This window comes from Panthera onca, chromosome E1 (genome assembly GCF_046562875.1).
Source record: "Panthera onca isolate mPanOnc1 chromosome E1, mPanOnc1 haplotype 2, whole genome shotgun sequence".
NCBI lineage: Eukaryota > Metazoa > Chordata > Mammalia > Carnivora > Felidae > Panthera > Panthera onca.
The window spans coordinates 2179775-2201448 of record NC_138352.1 but is presented as its reverse complement, the minus strand read 5'-3'; the positions used below and the strand labels follow the sequence as shown (position 1 = coordinate 2201448).

General features: G+C 41.5%; 1 protein-coding gene across 15 annotated transcripts in view; it reads left to right on the top strand.

The window, feature by feature from the left end:
- BPTF (bromodomain PHD finger transcription factor) overlaps window positions 1-21674 on the top strand; it is a 149689-nt gene that overhangs the window by 28508 nt on the left and 99507 nt on the right. For all 15 annotated transcript variants that reach the window (XM_060645640.3, XM_060645645.3, XM_060645639.3 and 12 more), the window contains exons 2-3: window positions 11000-11822; window positions 20330-20553. In XM_060645640.3, coding sequence (XP_060501623.3) covers window positions 11000-11822; window positions 20330-20553 — 1047 coding nt within the window. The remainder of the gene's footprint in view (window positions 1-10999; window positions 11823-20329; window positions 20554-21674) is intronic.

The window sequence follows — 21674 nt, the reverse complement described above, 5'->3', positions numbered from 1 at the left end:
TTTCTTCACCCCCCTATACCAATACTATTTTTCTCTCAGATACTGATGAGAAATAGGGAGACAATATTACATTTTTTCCCTCTAGAAACACAAATTATATAGAGAGTTACGGGGTCTAGAAGTCTGAACACTTCCAGACAATTTTCTAGATAGAATTAATTCAGTAAAAACTTATAAGCCAAATTTTGAAAAATCTATAGTGGCATCAGGGTTTTAATCCTGGCATGACTTCGCCACTGGACCTCCACCTTGTGTAAGTAGTGTTGCTTCTGGGTGTCACTGAACAACCACTTCTTAGTTACTGCAGTAAGCAAGACATGATTTGTGCTCTAAAAAAGTCAACAAATGAGCTGGGGGCACATGAGTGATTGCGTGTAGTATAAATGTACTCAAAACTGTAATGGAGAGCTGTACGAAGTGCCAGGGAAGCACTGTTCTCAGAGGCACAGGAGAGAACAGAAGAGGTGACATTTGATCAGGGCCTTGAAAAAGGTCTGGGATTTCTCACAACTTTAGCAAATTAAGGCATTTTCTGTTTAAAGTGTAAAGAGAAGGGTTTTTTTTCCCCCCTTTAATTAAAAAATTAGGGGTGCCTCTCTGGCTTAGTTGGAGTGTGTGTGTGTGTCTCGTGATCTCAGGGTTGTAAGTTCAAGCCCCATGTTGAGTGTAACGATTGCTTAAAAATAAAATCTTGGGGGCTCCTGGGTGTCTCAGTTGGTTAGCATCAGACTCTTGGTTTTGGCTCAGGTCATGATCTCACGGTTCGTGGGTTCGGGCCCCGCGTCGGGCTCTGTGCTCAGCCTGGTTGGGATTCTGTCTCGCTCTCTCTGACTTTCCCACTTACGCACACATTCTCTCTCTCTCTCATTCTCTCTCTCTCAAATAAATAAACATTAAAAAAATAACATCTTTAAAAAAAAGAGCAAGAAATTAACCAAACAAGTGCAGATTGTGCCCACAGTGCATATTTTAAAAACCCAGATATGTAGAAAAGGGCCCCCGACCAAAAGTTAACACTTGGTGAGAACTGTTGACCAGTTCTTCCAAAGCGTTCAAAAAAAGAGCATCCCTACAACACCCTATCAGGTTCAGTTAGACTTTTATTGTGAAATATAAAAGAGTGGAAAGTTTTGCAAGTCTGGTCATTTTTTTTTTTTTTTAAGTATCTATACATAGTAACACATTTCTTCTGTTAAAGTAGTAACATTTCAGATGGGCCAGAATCTTTGTTTTTCAGGCACGAAATTCTCTCCCTTAACCTAGACTATGCTGGAAATTCATTGACAAATTCTTCCTCTTTGGTTCTCTTTTTCCCCCCAGAATTCATGCAGACCACTTTCCATCCTTGGCATTTTCTTTTTTGTAGACTTTGTAGTCTTTGATTAGGCTTCAGCTGTCTTGTAAATCAGTCCTCTTTCTTCCAGTCTTGCCTCCTGAGACGACCCCTTAGTTTTCTTGCCTGAGTTTCCACAAAAGCCTTACGTTCTGTTTGAGAGGGGAGATATCCGGTTTCTGGAAAGCAGTAGTTTTCAAACTTCGCTGCACAATGGAGTTATCTGGGGAGAAAGATAAAAATACAGATTACTGAGCCTAACCTGGGGTTCAGTAAATTTGGGATGCATGTTGACACTCGACTTCTAACAGCTTACTATGTGACTTTGCTGCATCTCCAGTTTTACGACGGCTGCTTCATGGCAGCTTCTCAAACTTTAATGAGCATGTGAATCGCCTGAAGATTTAGAGAAACTGCAAATCCTTCTGTAGGAGACCCTTCTGGAGCGGGACCTGAGCTGCTGAATTTCTTGCAGGCATCTTCGATGATGCCAGTCGCATTTTGAGTAGCATGGTTTGAAGGTACTCTTTGAAATTAGTGCATTTAATCTGATGTGTATTGTTGATTGTCTGATCTCAGAGGGATAGCCTTTCTGAGTTGTAGGGCAGTGGTTCTTAACTTGTGGGCCTCAGACCAGCACAGTTAGCGGCACCTGGGAATTACTAGAAATGCACATTCTGAGACTCTATTCTAGAACCGTTAAATCCAACTCTTTTAACCAGAGTCAGCTCTCCAGGTGATTCTGTTGTACAAAGTTTGCAGACCACTGTTCCAGGGTTTCCAGTTGTAGTCCTCTGTTTACTTACATAGTGAGGAGTAAAAGCACATTTCTGACATTTGTGCAATTGTGTGGGCTAGCACTTAAAAACTACACAGTGTTTCAATAAATATTTATTATGTACCTTACTATGTGCTAGCCACTATTCATGGCAACAACAGACAAAACTCCCTGCCTTTAAGAAGGCATTCTTTTTTTAAAAATGTTTAAAAAAATTTTTTTTTTGTTTTACATTTGTTCATTTTTGAGAGACAGAGCCTGAGCACAAGTGGGGGAGGGGCAGAGAGAGAGGGAGACACAGAATCCAAAGCAGGCTCCAGGCTCCCAGCTGTCAGCACAGAGCCCTACAAGGGGCTCGAACTTACGAGCTGTGAGATCGTGACCTGAGCCGAAGTCGGACGCCTAACCGACTGAGCCACCCAGGCGCCCCTAAATGTTTTATTATTTATTCTTGAGAGATACAGAGTGTGAGCGGGGAAGGGGAAGAGAGAGGGGGAGACACAGAATCTGAAGCAGGCTCCAGGCTCTGAGCTGTCAGCACAGAGCCTGACAGGGGCTCAAAGCCATGAACCGTGAGATCGTGACCTGAGCCGAAGTCTGATGCTTAACCAACTGAGCCACCTAGGCGGCCCAAGAAGATTACATTATTATGGTTATTTACTACTTTATGTACGTTTATGTATGTACGTGTGTATTTTCCCATAAGCAACAGATAAAACAGTTCTGCATGGTTTCAAATTGTTTATCCTTTTGTAGCATTTTTGTCCCATGGTGTTTTGTTTTTAAGATTGATACGTGCTGACATATGTAGCCCTAAATTACTCAAGACTGCTCTCTGGAATCCTATCAAGTGTATGTTCCACAATTTAATCTTTCCCTTATTGGTGAACATTTTGGTCGTTTCTAGTTTGATTCGCTACTTATTTGCTCTTTTAAACAAATTGAATACTCTGCATATGCACAAGGAAGGTTTCCCTAGAGAAGTGATTTTCAAACTGTGGGCTGCAACCAGCATGTTTTGAAAGTTGACAGAATAGACCGAGTTAGGACAGAAGAGAAGAGGTTGTAAGACATACGGTTAAGAGTAGCGTTTCGTAGGACTTTTGTTTTGGTGTTGTGTGCTGGATTGAGATGTAAAATGTTATTTTTTACTTTGGGCCGCGAACGTAGAGTTTGCAGGCTGTTCTCTGAGGGTTGTGTGCACCACCTTAACCGGCACCGAGCTACTCTCAGAACTGGGGGTGCCCGTGTGTGGTGCTTACTGATGGTGGATTGCTGTTTCCATCGTACGGCCTTCTCCCCCAGATTTTACTTAGTTGGATTTTTAAGTCTGTGTCCATTGATGGGTATGACACAGTATTTCACTGTGGTCTTGTTTGCTTTGTCCTGATAACTAGTGAGGCAGATGTCAATCCCGCCCCCGCCCCCCGTCTTTTTTAATACAGGAAAATTTAATATATCTGCTAGATATTAGAATAGCGTTGAAAATGGTAATGAGTGTAATCCTTGGTGGCATATGATAGATACATTTTAATGAAGCGTTGAAATGATTTGCTAATGCTAATGATTGACAGTCGAGGGGCTTACGTGGCTTAATTTTGAGCTTTCTCTTTGTGCATTCTAATCTGCGCTCAGTTCTATAAACCTGAATCTTTGAATTTGGCATAGTGATCCTATACTTGTGTTCCTACAGTACCATCAGTAAGCCATTAGTACCAGTGTCATTTTGCTGATTTGAATATTAATGTTTCATATGTGTGCACAGATACCTGTTTAACATTTTTCTTTTAAATTACCATAATAAAAATATACACATGTGATATTAAAAAATATAAAAAAGTAAAAAAAAATTAGTTTTTCCCCCCTGCCCCCCCAGTTCTCCCTCTCAGAAACAAGAACTTTATTTATTTATTTAATTTTATGTTTTTAATTTACATCCAAGTTAGTTAGCATACAGTACAACAGTGATTTCAGGGGTACATTCCTTAATGGCCCTTGCCCATTTAGCCCATCCCCCTCCCACAACCCCTCCAGTAATCCTCTGTTTGTTCTCCATATTTAAGAGTCTCTTATGTTTCCTTTTTTAATTTTTTTATTTTTTTTTTTAACGTTTATGTACTATTGAGAGACAGAGACAGAGCATGAGCAGGGGAGGGGCAGAGAGAGGAGACACAGAATCCGAAGCAGGCTCCAGGCTCCGAGCTCTCAGCACAGAGCCTGATGTGGGGCTCGAACCACAAACCATGAGATCGTGACCTGAGCCGAAGTCGGATGCTTAACCGACTGAGCCACCCAGGTGCCCCAAGAGTCTCTTATGTTTCATCCCCCTCCCTGTTTTTATATTCTTTTTGCTTCCCTTCATCTGCTCTGTTTCTAAAAATCCTCGTATGAGTAAAGTCATATGATATTTGTCTTTCTCTGACTAATTTCACTTAGCATAATACCCTCTAGTTCTGTCCATTTGTAGTTGCAAATGGCAAGATTTCATTCTTTTTGATTGCTGAGTAATACTCCATTGTATATATATACCACATCTTCTTTGCCCATTCATCCATCAATGGACATTTGGGTTCTTCCCATACTTTGGCTATTGTTGATAGTGCTGCTGTAAACATTGGGGTGCATGTGCCCCTTCAAAATAGCATACCTGTATCCCTTGGATAAATACCTAGTAGTGTGATTGCTGGGTCGTAGAGTAGTTCTATTTTTAATTTTTTTTTAATTTAATTTTTTTAAAATTTACATCCAAATTAGTTAGCATATAATGCAACAGTGATTTCAGGAGTAGATTTCTTAATGCCCCTTACCCATTTAGCCCATCCCACCCTCCCCCCGGTAACCCTCTGTTTGTTCTCCATATTTATGCATCTCTTATGTTTTGTTCCCCTCTCTGTTTTATATTAGTTTTGTTTCCCTTCCCTTATGTTCATCTGTTTTGTCTTTTAAAATCCTCATATGAGTGAAGTCATACGATATTTGTCTTTCTCTGACTAATTTCACTTAGCATAATACCCTCCAGTTCCATCCACATAGTGCAAATGGCAAGATTTCATTCTTTTTGATTGCCGAGTAATACTCCATTGTATATATATACCACACCTTCTTTATCCATTCATCCATCAATGGACATTTGGGCTCTTTCCGTACTTTGGCTATTTTGATAGTGCTGCTATGAACATTGGGGTGCGTGTGTCCCTTTGAAACAGCACACCTGTATCCCGTGGATAAATGCCTAGTAGTGCAATTGCTGGGTCGTAGGGTAGTTCTGTTTTTAGTTTTTTGAGGAACCTCCATGCTGTTTTCCAGAGTGGCTGCACCAGCTTGCATTCCCACCAACAGTGCTAAAGAGATCCTCTTTCTCTGCATCCTCGCCAACATGTTGTTGCCTGACATGTTAATGTTAGCCATTCTGACAGGTGTGAGGTGGTATCTCAGTGTGGCTTTGATTTATATCTCCCTGATGATGAGTGATGTTGAGCATTTTTTCATGTGTCAGTTGGCCATCTGGATGTCTTCTTTGGAGGAGTGTCTATTCATGTCTTTTGCCCATTTCTTCACTGGATTATTTGTTTTTCGGGTGTTGAGTTTGATAAATTCTTTATAGATTTTGGATACTAACCCTTTATCTGATACATTGTGTGCAAATATCTTCTCCCATTCTGTCGGTTGCCTTTTAGTTTTACAGAGTGTTTCCATCGCTGTGCAGAAGCTTTTTATTTTGATGAGGTCCCAATAGTTCATTTTTGCTTTGTTTCCCTTGCCTCCGGAGACATGTTGAGTAAGAAGTTGCTGTGGCCAAGATCAAAGAGGTTTTTGCCTGCTTTCTCCTTGAGGATTCTGATGGCTTCCCGTCTTACATTTAGGTCTTTCATCCGTTTTGAGTTTATTTTTGTGTATGGTGTAAGAAAGTGGTTCAGGTTCATTCTTCTGCATGTTGGCCAGTTTTCCCAGCACCACTTCCTGAAGAGACTGTCTTTATTCCATTGGACCTTCTTTCCTGCTTTGTCAGAGATCAGTTGGCCGTACATTTGTGGGTCCATTTCTGGGTTCTCTGTTCTGTTCCATTGATCTGAGTGTCTGTTTTTGTGCCAGTACCATACTGTCTTGATGATTACAGCTTTGTAGTACAGCTTGAAATCCTAGAAACAAGTACTTTAAAAAGATTCTTGGGGCACCTGGGTAGCTCAGTTGGTTGAGTATCTGACTCTTGATTTCAGCTCAGGTCACAATCCCAGCGTCTTGGGATCAAGCTCCACATTGGGCTCTGCACTGGGTGTGGAGTCTGCTTAGGATTCTCTTCTCTCTCTCTCTCTCTCTCTCCCTCTCCCTCTCCCTCTCCCTCTCCCTCTCCCTCTCCCTCTCCCTCTCCCCCTTCCCTCCCTCCCCCTCTCCCCCATGTGTGAGCTCTCTCTCTCTTTCTCTCAAATAAATAAATTAATTAATTAACTTAAAAAATATTAAGGATTCTTGGGGCGCCTGGGTGGCTCAGTCGGTTAAGTGTCCAATTTGATTTTGGCTCAGATTGTGATCTCAGTTTGTAGGATTGAGCCCTGTGTCGGGCTCTGTGTTGATGGTGTGGAACCTGCTTGGGATTCTCTCTTTCTCGTTGTCTCTCTCTGTCCCCCACTCATTCTCTCTCTGTCTCAAAATAAATTTAAAAAAAAGTCTTTTTCATTTCAGCATATATGAATTTTACTTTATTCTTTCCAACTGCTATTGTGTAAGTGTATCATAATTCATAATTCATTTAGGTATTGATGTATATTCAGGCTAAAACAAAACCCACAAAACTTCAACTTAAAAAAATTTTTTTTTAAGTTTATTTATTTTGAGAGAGAAAGAATGTGAATGGCAGAGGAGCAGAAAGAGAGAGAGAGGGAGAGAATCCCAAGCAAACTCCACACTGTCAGGGCAGAGCCCAGTACAGGTTTAGATCCCACGACCCAGTGGTCACAACCGGAGCCAAAATCAAGAGTCAGTCGCTTAACTTACTGAGCCACCCAGGCGCCCCCAAAACTTGAACTTTCATAAACCCTTGCGTTCGATTTTTTTGTACTTACTTAAATGCATATGTGTATATCTGTAGGATAGATTCTGGGAGGTTGAATTGCTGGGTCAAAGGGTTATGCATTCAGATAGATTTTGCCAAATTGCCTTTTAAAATTTGAAATAATTTATACTTTCCCAATAATGCTTCAGAGGAAACTGACCTATATTTAATGTTAACTTTCAAAAGTGCTCACCCTGTTTACTATGTACATGACTATAGTCATGATTTGAATAGAAGCTCTTTTGTGGTTTCCAACTAGATGTATAGAATATAGAACTTATGGGCCTTTTTTTTTTTTTTTTTTTTGCCTTTTTTCCTTTTATTTCTAAAACCAACAGAAAATGAACAGACTTTAGCTTTTTTTTTTTTTTTTTTTTTTTTTTAGAGAGAGAGAGTGGGGGAGGGGCAGAGAATCTTTTTAAGTTTGAGAGAGAAAGGAAGGAGTGGGGAGGGAGGGAGAGAGGGAAGGCAAGCCTGGGGGAGGGGCAGAGGGAGAGAGAACCTCGAGCAGCCTCCACACTCAGCCTCCACACTCAGCCGGGAACCCGATGTGGGGCTTCATCCCACAACCCTGGTATCATGACCTGAGCTGAAATCAAGGGTTGGACATTAACCGACGGAGCCACCCAGGTGCCCCAACTTTAGCTGATTAATAATATGAAGTTATATAATCCGTTAAAATTCAGATCTATGCAATGGTTATCCAAAGTCTTTCAGAATGTATGAAAGCTGATGCTTTAAAATTAGACATTAAATTAATTTAGATAATACTTCTGTTACCGCTTTAAAATAGATTCTTATCAGCAGTTTGTTTTTTTTTAACATTAACTGCTTTCATTGATAGTCTTCAGTAATTTATTGTGTTTCTCATTATAAAAAGCCTGCTGTATATACAGTGTCAGATACTTTTTTTAAGTATTCTCGTTTGCAAGTGACCGAAGACAAACATGTTCACTTACGCACGAGGGAAATGGTTTTGGTTTCCGTAACTGGGAAATCCTAAGGATAGGTTCCACCAAGGACTCAAGAATTGTTAGTACTTACGTGTCGCTTCTGCTTTTGTCCATCATCTTTACTCCCTTCTTCCATGAGGGAAGTAGAGATGACTTAGCCATGGACAGCTCTGGCCTCATTCATGGAGAGAAGGGGCTTCAGAGCACTTCTCATCTGAATATAAAATCCCAAGGAGAGTCTTGCTGGCCTGCCCTGGGTCATATCTCCATGCCATACTGTGACTGGGGCCCCATCACAATCACGGCGTGGGGAAGGGAAATTCTCAAAAGGGAATGATGCTGGGAAAATACTGCTAATGGAAGAAATATGCCAAATTCTGGGCGGCTCGGTAGGTTAAGCGCCCAACATCGATTTAGGTCATCTCACGGTTGGTGGGTTTGAGCCCCACGTCGGACTCTGTGCTGACGGCTCCGAGCCAAGAGCCTGTTTCGGATTGTTGTCTTCCTTTCTCTCTCTGCCCCTCCCCGGCCTGTGCACTCTTACTCTCCCTCTCTCAAAAATAAATAAACTTAAAGGAAAAAAAAAAGAGTTGGGTGTTCAGCTGGGGAGATGGAGTAGATACCATGAAAAGGTAATATAATATGAGGTAACATGGTTCACAGAAGGCTACATGAATTCAGAAGAGCCTGGGGAGATTAGAATAAGCTTTTGAACGTAATGGTAAATACAGAGTTAAATCTCAAGGTGGTGGTATATTCCACACCAGTTGGTTTCTTTCTCCATAAGTCACTTGGATCCATCTTTTTGTTGTTATTCTCACAGCCAGACTCTGAATCCAGGTCTTTATCTTCTGCTTCATTGCAGAACATGCCCTGTCTCTGGTCTCTTCCTCCTTGTCCTGTTCCTTCTGTTCAGTGAAGCCAGAGAAGTCTTTCTGGAACAGTGTACCCTTGTCCCTGCCCTGCTTAAAAAACCTGGTAACCCTCATCACTGCCAGAATAAAGTACTCTACAGACTCCTAAAGACTCTACATTCTGGTCCCAGAACTGCTTTCCAGCCTTCCTTCTGGAATTCTTTACTTGGATGCTCTTTGACAGTGTCTTGCATAAACAGCTGAGGGAATGCAGAGACCGGGTCTGTAAGCAGTTTTGTCTCGCTTGCGGACTTGTTGTTTCTTCTCTCATTTGAGGGAATCCCTCTAGGTTCAGCCTTCCCTTTTACTCCTCTCTCTCATTTATATTTATACAGACGAAGCCCAGATAATTTCCAGGAGGCACTAAAATGGGCTGGGTTACCCATCATGGTGCTTATTATCACGGTGATTCTGGGATTTAATCGAATCTGTGAAAAGTGCATCTGTGTAGATGGTACCCCTTTCGTGAAGTTTGCCGAGATGTAGGCTCACCAACAGTGTCTGGCCCAGGGTGATCCTTTGGGCTTTTTTTCTGCAGAAAGTAATGGATACATTTTTATTTGGAAAATCTTTTCAATGAATGAATATTGGGTGTGCATTGGATAAATTAAAATATCTTCACCTTTTATATTCTTTAGCATGCTTTTTTCTCCTGACACCCTACACCCTTTTAGTTATGAGACTAAGCTCAAAGTGAGGAGGTCTCTGGAATGGGGGAGGGGGCAGGCAGTTCAGAGGTTACCAGTAGCCCCAAATCATGGTTGATAGAAGCTAATTGTACAGCAGTGAATTAAGGTTAACTTATCTTGTTAAAATTGTTTCTGATATTTAAAAATACTTTTCCTATTCTGTAAACATCATTGGAAGTAATAATAAAAAAAATAATATAGGCACAGCTGTTTAGGAGACACTTGTTTCAACAAGTTTTCTTTTTAAAATTTATTTTTAGACCAAGTGCAAGCAGGGAGGAGGGGTGGAGGGAGGGAGGGACAGGGAAAGAGAGAGAGAGAGAGAGAGAATATTTTAAGTAGGCTTCATGCTCAGCTTGGAGCCCAATGTGGGGCTCGATCTCACGACCCTGGGATCATGACCTGAGCCTCGATGAAGAGTCGGACCCTCAACCGACAGAGCCTCCCAGGTGCCCCTCAACAAGTTTTCTTACTATACAGTAGGGCTTATTAAAATCCCTCATAGATTCATTCAGAAAATTAGATGAGCTCCTATATGCTTGGTACAAACTAAGCTCTCAAATGCGCTGTATATTGATACATTTATATATATACATATATATTCCTGGACATCACATCTCATAACAGGTACCTATAGTTGCTTAACCCACTGCTAAAAAATGCATACAATCTGTGTCTGTTTCCTAGGTGAGCCTCCCTTTTTTCTTCTCTTTTTACTTCTTCCTTTCTTCTGCCTTTCTGTCTCGGCCCTAACTTTGTGTTGCACTGTGGAACTCTCCGATGCGTGGCTCTCAGGAAGCATTTCTGGCAGAGGAGAAGGGGTGCTATACCAGAGAACTTCCTGTTTGTCGAGAGCCGTTTCTGTATCACAGCTGACACAGTGTGAGCTCTCTTGTGCCTGTTACCTCACATGGGGATGTTTTTTTCTCATTTATGTTCTTTACAGATCTTTCACGAGTGCACTGTTACTTTTGACCATAGTTACCTGGAAACCACTTACCCCCTCTAGATAATTGAGAGGTGATTACGATTAAATTTGTGTGTTTTTTTTTACTTCTAGTTTGTGATATAATGGGAAAACTTTGAGTTCGGATGTTTTTTGACTTAAAAACTAGAGCTGAATCATTGCTTCTTGATCCTGTTTTAACTTGACAGTTATTAGACAAATCGGAGTGTGCTTATCTGTTTTTTGAGGTGTATGTCCAGACAGGGAAAAGCTAGAGAACCGTAGTTTGCAGAAATGACGGATTGATTTGTAATGATGCCATTTCTTTATTTGCAGGTAGGCGAAAACCGAGAGTACATCGGCCTCGTTCTCCGATATTGGAAGAAAAAGACATCCCGCCCCTTGAATTTCCCAAGTCCTCTGAGGATTTAATGGTGCCTAATGAGCATATAATGAATGTCATTGCCATTTATGAGGTACTGCGGAACTTTGGCACCGTTCTAAGGTTGTCTCCTTTTCGCTTTGAGGACTTCTGCGCGGCTCTGGTGAGTCAGGAGCAGTGCACGCTTATGGCGGAAATGCACGTCGTGCTCTTGAAAGCGGTTTTGCGCGAAGAGGACACTTCCAATACTACCTTTGGGCCTGCTGATCTGAAAGACAGCGTTAACTCCACGCTCTATTTCATCGACGGGATGACGTGGCCGGAGGTGCTGCGGGTGTACTGTGAGAGCGATAAGGAGTACCATCACGTTCTTCCTTACCAAGAAGCAGAGGACTATCCCTATGGACCAGTAGAGAACAAGATCAAGGTTCTGCAGTTCTTAGTCGATCAGTTTCTTACCACAAATATCGCGCGGGAGGAGTTGATGTCTGAAGGGGTGATCCAGTATGACGATCACTGTCGGGTTTGCCACAAACTTGGGGATTTGCTTTGCTGCGAGACGTGTTCGGCTGTGTACCATTTGGAATGTGTGAAGCCGCCTCTCGAGGAGGTGCCGGAGGACGAGTGGCAGTGTGAAGTCTGCGTAGCGCATAAGGTGCCTGGTGTGACCGACTGTGTCGCCGAAATCCAAAAAAACAAACCGTACATTCGACACGAACCTATTGGATATGACCGAAGTCGAAGGAAATACTGGTTCCTAAACCGGAGACTCATAATGTAAGTGTGACGGTCTTAATTTTTGTGTGTGTTTAAAATCGAGCCAGTTTCCTTCCTGACTGAGAAAACCGAGCTCGGCCGCTGATGGAATATAAACCTTTGTGATCGAATAACGAGTTACGTAGTTAAGTAGTTTCTGACTTGAAGGAATACGTACCTTAAAACAGCTTTTTAAGTTGTAGGGAAAGAAAAGTGTACGAAAACGTGCAAATTACACACCCAGGGTATTAATTGCCTGGGATGGGAGATAGACTGTTACAAGGCAGATGCCACGGGGGGCCCTTCCCTGACTTTATTCCCTGCATCCCTGCAGCCTATCGTGAGGCGATCTCCACCCTTATTTTGGTGTTAGGATTTTCCTCTCGTTTCGGTTTCGCTGCATCCGTACGTAAAATGGACTGGCAAGAACAAACCAGCCGTCTGAGGAAAGATCGGTTTTGTCATCATTGTCTCCCAGGAGGAGGAGAGAAGCTCTCCAGACTCGTGGTCGCAGCCTGACTTCTGTTTTTCTGAGGGTTTTCAAGAGGCTCTTCCAGGCAGGTCAGGGGGAAGCACAGGAGACCGTCTGGGAAAGCAGAGCATTTACCTCGGTCACGTGTCGGGCAGGGTCGGAGTATGGACTTGGTTTTGACGTCTTGTAGAAATACGATCGGAGGGAGTGGGCTGCTTTGTATTTTCAGCTTCTGAAGTCTTCACAGCCTTCTTGCAGCTCTCAGAATTAGGTCAGATCTTATAAAACCAGTGGTGGGCTGAAAGGAACATCGAGCAGGGCTTGGAGAAGATAAGCAGGAACTTCCTCAGCGCCTGGGCAGGCCTCGCCAGGTAGAGGGAAGCGTCCCAGCCAGGCCCCCCCTTCACTTACGAAGATGGTACAGAGTAAACAGGTCCTCAGTTCTGGGCAGTCGTCGTCTTGCAGTGTTGCTGTTGAGAAATCTGAATCTGTTCGTTGATTCTTTGTATGTGACCTGTCGGGACTTACCTGGAAGCTTAGAATCTTCTCTTTGCTTGTAGCGTTTTGCGGTTTTAGAGTGATATGGCCTCGTATGAGTCCTTTTTTTATCCGCCGGGTGTTTGGTGGGCACTTTCAAATCTGGCAGTTGAGTCCTTCAGTTGAGAACTTGTCTTGAGAACTTCCTCCTCTCCTTTTCCCTGTTGTATTTATCTTGTGCTATTATTTTGTTGAACACTGGTCTTCCTGTTTTGGTCTTCTGATTTTCTTACCTTTTTCCTCCAGTTTTCCTCTTTGTCTTTTTTCTTCTTTGGGGTGGGAGGGAGGGAGGGAGTGAGTATATATGTGTGTTGTTCAGTTTTTCTGGAAGATTTCCCTATCTTAGTCTTTCAGCCCTACTATTTAGATTTTTTCTTACTATCGTATTTTTATTTTCTAAGAGCTCTTTTGTTCTTAGAATCTTCCTCCTTTAAAAAAGTAATAAGGGGCACGCACCTGGGTGGTTCACTCAGTTGAGCGTCTCACTTGAGCTCGGGTCATGATCTCACAGTTCCTGAGTTTGAGCCCCTGCATCCGGCTTGCTGCTGTCAGCCCAGAGGCCACCTCAGATCCTCTGTCCGTCTCCCCTCTTTGCCCCTCCCCTGCTCATGCCTGCGCCTGCTCACGTGCACTCGCACATGCCCTCTCTCTCTCTCTCTCAGAAATAAACATTAAAAAAACCTCTAAGATAGGAGTAATTATGAAAAAAAAAAAAGTAATAAAATTCTGGACACCTGGGTGGCTCAGTTGGTTAAGCACCCAACTTTTGTTTCAGCTCTGGTCGTGATCTCACAGTTTGCGAGTTCGAGCCCGCTTTCGGGCCCCCAGGTGCCCCAAGTCAAATACAAAACTTTAAATATTATTGTTAGTGATAATTAAGTGTTCCTTGTCAATAATTTGAGTAAATTTTACATCTCTTTAAAAGTTAGATTAAAATAAGACAATTTCAGTGTGATGCCCTCTTGTGGTAGATTATATGTGGATGCCTGGTGAAACTTGAAACCATGTGAATTATTCAGTTGACAGTATGTGGAGATTTGGTATATACTCTCCCTGGACAGTTAAAATGATAAATCAGTGGACTTATTGCCCAAGGGGGGCATACCTAAAGCAAAGTCTGGGGAAGTGAACCAATTTTTAATTGCAGTGCTATCTTTCCTATAGGCCCAGAGCCTGCTTGGGATTCTCTCTCTCTGCCCCTCCCCTGCTTGTGCACATGTTCTCTCTCTCTGTCTTTCAAAAATAAATAAGTAAACTTTAAAAAAAGTAAAACTGTTTTTTGGGGGCACCTGGCCCTGCTTAGTCGGAGGAACATGCAACTCTTGATCTCGGGGTTGTGAGTTAGAGCCCCACGTTGGGGGTGGAGATTACTTAAATAAATCAATATACTTAACAACTTTTTTTCACTTTCAAATGTACTAAATTATAATTTTAAACCTATATTGCTTTGCACCCATACCTCCCCGTTCTAGCTTGTAAGCCGCCTATTTCCTTGCTAGCTTAATGCCATCAAACCTGCATCGGTAAGCCTTCTGCCGTGTCCAGTTCTGTATATCCTGCAGTCTCCTGGACACGTTCACACAGCAGGCACCTCAAACACAACATGTCCAAAACTGAACTCGTCACTTCCCCCGCATTACCTACCCTTCACCCATTGATCCTATCTGTAGTAAATGGGATCACCATTGCACCAGCTGCTCAAGCAAGAAACTCAGGAATAGGCTTTTGTCTTGTATTGTTTATTATACCTTTTAATTACTCCTTAAATTCTAAATCTGATTTTCTCCGTTCTTGCTGCCCTTATCATAACATAAGCCAACATCATCTGGATTGGACTCCTTTAGTAGTTACCCCTGTGTGTAACTCCCCACTACCCAGTGCTAGTCTCTGTTCCACAGCTGGATGATTTCAGCAATTTGGATCAGGTCTCTTTCTCCCTCAGGTTGAAAAAACCTTTCAGTTACTTCCATTTGCTCTTAACAGAAAGTTCAGATTCCTCCATTTGCTCTTAACAGAAAGTTCACAGTTCCCTAATTTCGGACATTTAATTCTCTTGCTTCCCATTACCTGCCCCCCGCCCCCCCCCATAAATAAATAAATAAGTAAATATCAAACTAAAACATCCAGAAATCTTTTGGCTTATTCTCAAGTCTTGGCCTATATATGCCCTTTCCTAGGGCTTTCTTTCCCTGAACCTCTTTCCCTCTTGCACCTTGAAAGATTTTTTTTTTTTAAAGTTTAAGTTTTTTATTTTTGAGAGAGAGAGCATGAGTGGGAGAAGGGCAGAGAGAGAGAGAGAGGGAGGGAGTGAGAATCCCAAGCAGGCTCTGCACTGTCAGTGCAGAGCCCGACTTGGGGCTTGAACCCGTGAACTGCGAGATCATGACTTGAGTCAAAAGCAAGTCAGATGCTCAACTGACTGAGTCACCCAGGCGCCCCTCCTTTATTTATTTTTTTAAACACCCATCCCACTTGTAATTATTCGTTTTAAGGTAGGTATCACATACTTCATAAGATGAAGAAAATAGTAGCAACTCTGCATTATTATACCCAGTCGACACTGGCAGCGTTCTAAGTGTTTTATGTGTTTGAACTCAGTCCTCACGACAACATTTTGATAGAAGTATTGCCACCCCATTTTTCAGACAGAAGTTGAGGCACAGAGAGGTTAAATAATGTATTCAGTGTCGCACAACTAGTCGTAAGTAGCAGAATCAGGATTCAGTCCCAGGTATTCTGGCTCCAGAATGTGTGCTCCTGATCTGCTCGGACTGCCTGACCTCGCTGGTGCTTTAACTGCTAAATCCCTAGCTGGGTTGGTTTCCTGTGGCTGCTATAACCCAAGTACCACAAACTGGGTGGCAGAAGTTTATTCTCTGGCAGTTGTGCCAGCTGGAAGTTTAAACTCAGGGTGGCAGTGGGGCCGTGTTCCCTTTGGAGGCCCTAGGAAAGAATCCATTCTTGCCTTTTCCAGCTTCTAGTGGCTCAAGTGTTCCTTGGCTCGTGAGCAACATAATTCCAATCTCTGCTTACCTCTGTCTCTTCAAGGAAGCCGAAGCCTTTTCCATCCAGTATCTCCAAATTCCTCCAGCCTTTCCCCATCACCCAGTTCCAAAGCCATGTTCCCATTCTTAGGTGTTTGTCCGAGGGCTCCATTTCCCCTGTACCTAAAGTTGAGTTTCCTAGGGTTGCCTTAACAAATCACCATACACGGAGTTGCTTCACACAACAGGAATTTGGTCTCTCACAGTTGTGAAGCCACAAGTCTGAAACCTCAGTGTCAGCAGGACTGGTTCTTTCTGGAGACTCTGAGGGAGACTGTTCCAAGCTCTAGTGGTCCCTGGCTGTCCTTGACATTTCTCGGCCTATAGGCAGATGGATTATGCGCATCTCTGCCCGCACCTTCACATCACCTTTCCTGTGTGTCCCTGTGTCTTCTCTTCCACTTACAAGGATACCAGGTTTAATCACATTGTATCTGCAAAGACCCTGTTTCCAAATAAGGTCACCTTCTAAGGTTTCGGATGGACATAAATTTTGGAGGGATGCTATTCAACCCACTACTACTGTTCCTTACTCTTAGTTTCTGTGGGTTTGTTTAAAAATGAAACTTGAGACTTATTGTTAGTCTTAACCTCCTCCTTGTCTTGCCTGAGTGAAAGCCAAACAGACTTTAACATGGAGACCTGTAATATTTATGTTTGCTCTTAATTATGTTTTTGGCAGACGTTTTCATTCCAACCTGTCTTCCCTGCCACCCTGTGAGCTCCTTTGAGCTGATTAGTGTCTTTAGGAAAGCCAGGCCAGTTTGGGTGTGCAGAAGGAACATTGTAGGCACTGTACGGACAGAGCGTCGATAGAAACCACATTCTGACCCCCAAACTAAATATACATACACATCAGTGTATATTTATATAGGAAAGCTTTTGTCACTTTTATAATTAAAACAAATAATTTTGATGATATAAACTCTGACAATGTGTGCCCAAGTCCGCAAGTATTGGGACAACTTGGCGGGGCACCTGGCTGGCTCAGTCAGTAGAGCATGTGACTTGTGATCTCAGGGTTGTGAGTTCAAGCCCTATGTTGGGTGTGGAAACGAAAAAAATAATAAAATAAAAAATAAAATAAAATAAAAAAATGAAAATAAAACAATAAAAAAAGCATTGGGACAACTTTCCACAAGGTGCCTGGCTGGCTCAGTCAGTAGAACATGTGACTCTTGATCTCAGGGTTGAGTTTGAGACCCTCCTTGGGCACAGACATTGCTTTAAAAAAAAAACAAAAACAGAACAGCTTTTCTTTGAAAACATTAGCAGTTATTGTTCACTCTGTTTTGTTACTTTATGCTTTTAACAAATTTATCCTTCTACAGCTTCAAGAAGAAAAAAGTTGTCAGTGTTGTGTATTACCTTTGATGAGCAGAATAAAAAAGTTACTGGGCACCACATTTGTAGAGGGACATTTAAGGGAAGAAAATCAGGGGAGTGAAGACTGGAAAATGTGCTGTAAAGAATGACTAAGGGCACCTGGGTGGCTCAGTTAATAAGCGTCTGACTCTTGGTCTTGGCTCAGGTCAGTATCTCATGGTTCATGAGTTCGAGCCCCACATTGGACACCATGCTGACAGTGCTTGAGATTCTCTGTCTCTTCCTCTCTTTCTGCCCCTCCCCCACACGTGCTGTCTCTCAAAATAAACTTAAAAAAAAAAAAAAAAAAAGAATGATTAAAGTATTTGAGCATGTTTGGCCTGAAGAGAAAAAACAGCAAAATTACAGATGTGAAAGATTTGAAGTAAAAGATTTGAAGGACTGTGTGTGGAGGATATGTTAGTTTTATTTCACATAACTCCAGCAGGCAGAACCAGGCCTAATTGGCAGAAATACTAGATTTGTGTCATGTCATTAAAAGGAAGAACTTTCTAAAAGGGCAATTCCAATCCAGAACGGACTGCTATATGAAGTAGTGAGTTCTCCTTTAAGATGAAACTTAAGATAAAAATTGAAATTATTCTTTGTTTAAATGGAAATTATGCAGGTGTCTATATGGATTAAGTCAGCTATTAGGAACCTTTTCAGTAGTATGTGAGTTACTTGAAAAAATAGAATGTCCGTTTAATTAAATTGGTTCCCATAGAACCCCGTTTTCATGTTGAAATCTTATGCTTGTAAATTATGTTTTCTAACCCCAAAATGTTTTTATACAGAATGTTTCTCTTGTTTCATTGAAATTGGTAGATATTTCTGAATAAAGAGGATAAAGCACATTGTAAAAGAACGAATTTAACATCTTTATAACAGTGAAATCCTTAAGATTGATATTTTAGATAATAATCAGGCTGTCCTATAACTCTTACGCTCAGTCAAAGCTAAGTACTTTCTGATTTGATATTGTCACTTAATTAGAATTTTGATACAGTATTGCCTTTTGAAAGCATTATATTAGTCTTTTTGATTAGAGGACTCTGACATCTTTAACATTGTAAGTTGGGATAAGATTGTTGTCATCACTCAGTCATAAGAAGTCAGTAAAAATACCCTTATAGAGCAGATTAAAAAAAAAATGATTTTCAGCAATTTTTTAGAAAGCTTCTAACAGAGCAATATACTAATTTCATATGTTAGCAGATGCTGATTTTAAAGAGCAAAGCAGGGGGTGCTTGGCTGGTTCCGTTGGAAGAGCATGCGACTCCATCTCAGGGCTATGAGTTCGAGCCCCAGGTTTGGGGTAGAGATTCCTTAAATAAAACTTAAATGCTATCTCGCTTTGCTCTTTCTTTTTTTTTCTGTTCATGTTTGAAAAGTTTTGATAATTTCGATATCCATTTATTTATCCATGACTTGATATGTCCCTTCTTTCTTTAGAATTACTGGATGATTCATTCCTGGAATTCTGCTCAATTTTTATTTATTTGCTACCTTAATAGTAGTAATCATATTTTATATTTATTGATTACTAACAATGTGCCTGGGTACTACAATCTGTGCCTTATTATAACACCTCTAATTCTTATTGCTGACCCTGAAAATAGATACTGTTATTCCCATTTTAGCAGCTAGATGAGGCTCAGAGAGGTGGTGTCTTTTTCATGGTTGCATATCTCATAAATGCCTGAACCCATTTTAAAGCCAGATCTTTCTTTAAAAAAAAATTTTTTTTTTAATGTTTATTTTTGAGAGGGAGGGAGGGGCAGAGAAGAGGAAGACACAGAACCCGAAGCAGGCTCCAGGTGGGGCTCGAACACACAGATCGTGAAATCACGAACTGAGCCGAAGTCAGATGCTCAACCATCTGAGCCACCCAGGCGCCCCTAAAGCCAAGTCTTTCTTGAAGCCTAGTTCTTTCAGCTTTGTGAGTTTGCTGTTGAGTAGACAGGAAAGTTAAACTCTCGGCAGGTACCTCACACATGCTCCTGGACTCCTTTCGAATGAGAGAATATCATCGCATGTATTTCTCATAGTCCCGTCGTAGGCCTGAATTTGCCTTGGGTTTGTAGTTAGTGGCCATCCCTGCTGGAGTCTACACCTCCGTTACAAGTGGGTGGGACCTTTGGAGAGATGTAGGCAGGGCTGGGGGCTGCTCCTCTTCTCCCCATTTTGAACTTGGGCCATAAGAAGGGAAGAGGCACGAGACAGTATTGCTCATTGAGATCACTCTTCAAGGACCAGAATTTAGCAGAGCATTTATACCATGTTGATGGAAATGTTCTAAACTGGATTGTAGTGTCAACCTGCTCTGAGTATAGTTTAAATATTTCTGGTTAAAATTTCATTCGTATGGTTAGAGTGATGATATCAGAGTCGACTGAAGTAGAACCAAGACTGTCCTCCACTGAGCACTCCCACACTTTGAATTTTGAGGTCCTGTTTCTTTTTTCTCCCTTTTCAAGTTTTATATATGTAAGTAATTTTTACATGCTGTGTGGGGCTCGAACTCATGACCCCAAGATGAAGAGTTGCATGCTCCTTCCACTGAGCCAACCAGGTGCCCCTTGAGATTCTGTTTCTGTGTGTCATATTTTTAGATACCTTTCTCTGCTGCTATACTAATTCCTCTCTCCCCACTATTACAAATTATTTTTTTTCTTTTTCTTTTTTTTTTTTGAGAGAGAGAGAGGGCGGGCAGGGGAGGGGGGAGGAGGGAGAGAGAATCCCAAGCAGGCTCCATGCCCAGTGTGGAGCCTAATGCAGGGCTCAATCTCATAACTGTGAGATAATGACCTGAGCTGAAATCAAGAGTCGGATACTTAACCGACAACTGAGCCACCCAGAGGCCCCACAGATTATTCTATCATAAGCTGCTGTGGGCTAGGAAATCCAAATACTTAGAGATTGCTCAACTGGAACAAAAGTAACCCGAGTTTGAATGAGACCGGAGGGGAGTTTTTATGAGCAGATATACTGAACACCTTAAAACATGCAGTTTGTGTTACATATTTTAACTTTCATTGCGTAGATGGCAGCTGTCAGATCAGTGCCATTATAGCTAACATAGAAAGTGTTTTTGTTCTTTTAAACAGAGAAGAAGATACAGAAAATGAAAATGAGAAGAAAATTTGGTACTACAGCACAAAGGTCCAACTTGCAGAATTAATTGACTGTCTAGATAAAGATTACTGGGAAGCAGAACTCTGCAAAATTCTGGAAGAAATGCGTGAAGAAATCCACCGACACATGGACATAACTGAAGACTTGACCAATAAGGCTCGGGGCAGTAACAAATCCTTTCTGGCGGCAGCTAATGGTAAGAGGGAAATCTTCTCATTTTACTTGTTACTAAATTTGAGATAAATTCTTGGTATTAAGTCACTACAAAATTTGAAGATATTAACATTTCAAATATGTATATTTCAATTCCCGATACTTTCATTTTCCCAAGAGAACCTTGTTCATCCCAGCATAAATTAGGGATGCTATGCATTTTAGCATTTTGTATATTGCCTCGGTCATTACTAATATTTCCCCAACTGTTTTCTTTAATTCAAGTTACCTTATTGTTAGGAACCCTATTTTTAATTATGAGAAATAGTGTTCTTTTAAAATTTAGTCTTTGCTTTCTTTTTTATTTTAAGTAAAACTTAATTTTAGAATAGTTTTATAGTTACGGAAAAGTTGCTAAGGTAGAACAGTGTTCCATATAGCCTGCACCAGGTTTCCCCATTAGGAATGTAGTTAGTGTGACACATTTGTCATAAGTAGTGAACCAATATTAATACATTATAATACCTGAACTCTATACTTTATTCATATTTCCTATTCATATTTTTCATTTCATTTTTCCTATTCATATTTTTACTGACATCCTTTTTCTGTCTCATGGTCGCATCCAGAACACCACACTGCATTTACTTATCATGTCTCTTAAGGCTCCTGTAGACTGTCACAGTTTCTCAGACTTCTTATTTATTTATTTATTTATTTATTTATTTATTTATTAAAAAAAAATTTTTTTTTAACCTTTATTTATTTTTGAGACAGAGAGAGACAGGGCATGAACGGGGGCGGGTCAGAGAGAGAGGGAGACACAGAATCTGAAACAGGCTCCAGGGTTTGAGCTGTCAGCACAGAGCCTGACGCGGGGCTCAAACTCACGGAGTGCGAGATCACGACCTGAGCCCAAGTCGGATGCTTAACCGACTGAGCCACCCAGGCGCCCCATCTCAGACTTCTTATTTTTGATGACCTTGACAGTTTTGACGGGTACTGGTCAGGTATTTAGTAGAATGCCCTCTGTCTGGATTTGTCTGATGTTCTTCTCCCAACTGAGATTATGGATTTGGGGAGGAAGACTACAGAGGTGAAAAGTGCCATTCTTATCATCATACCAAGATTATGTGCCGTCAACGTGACTTATCACTGATCATG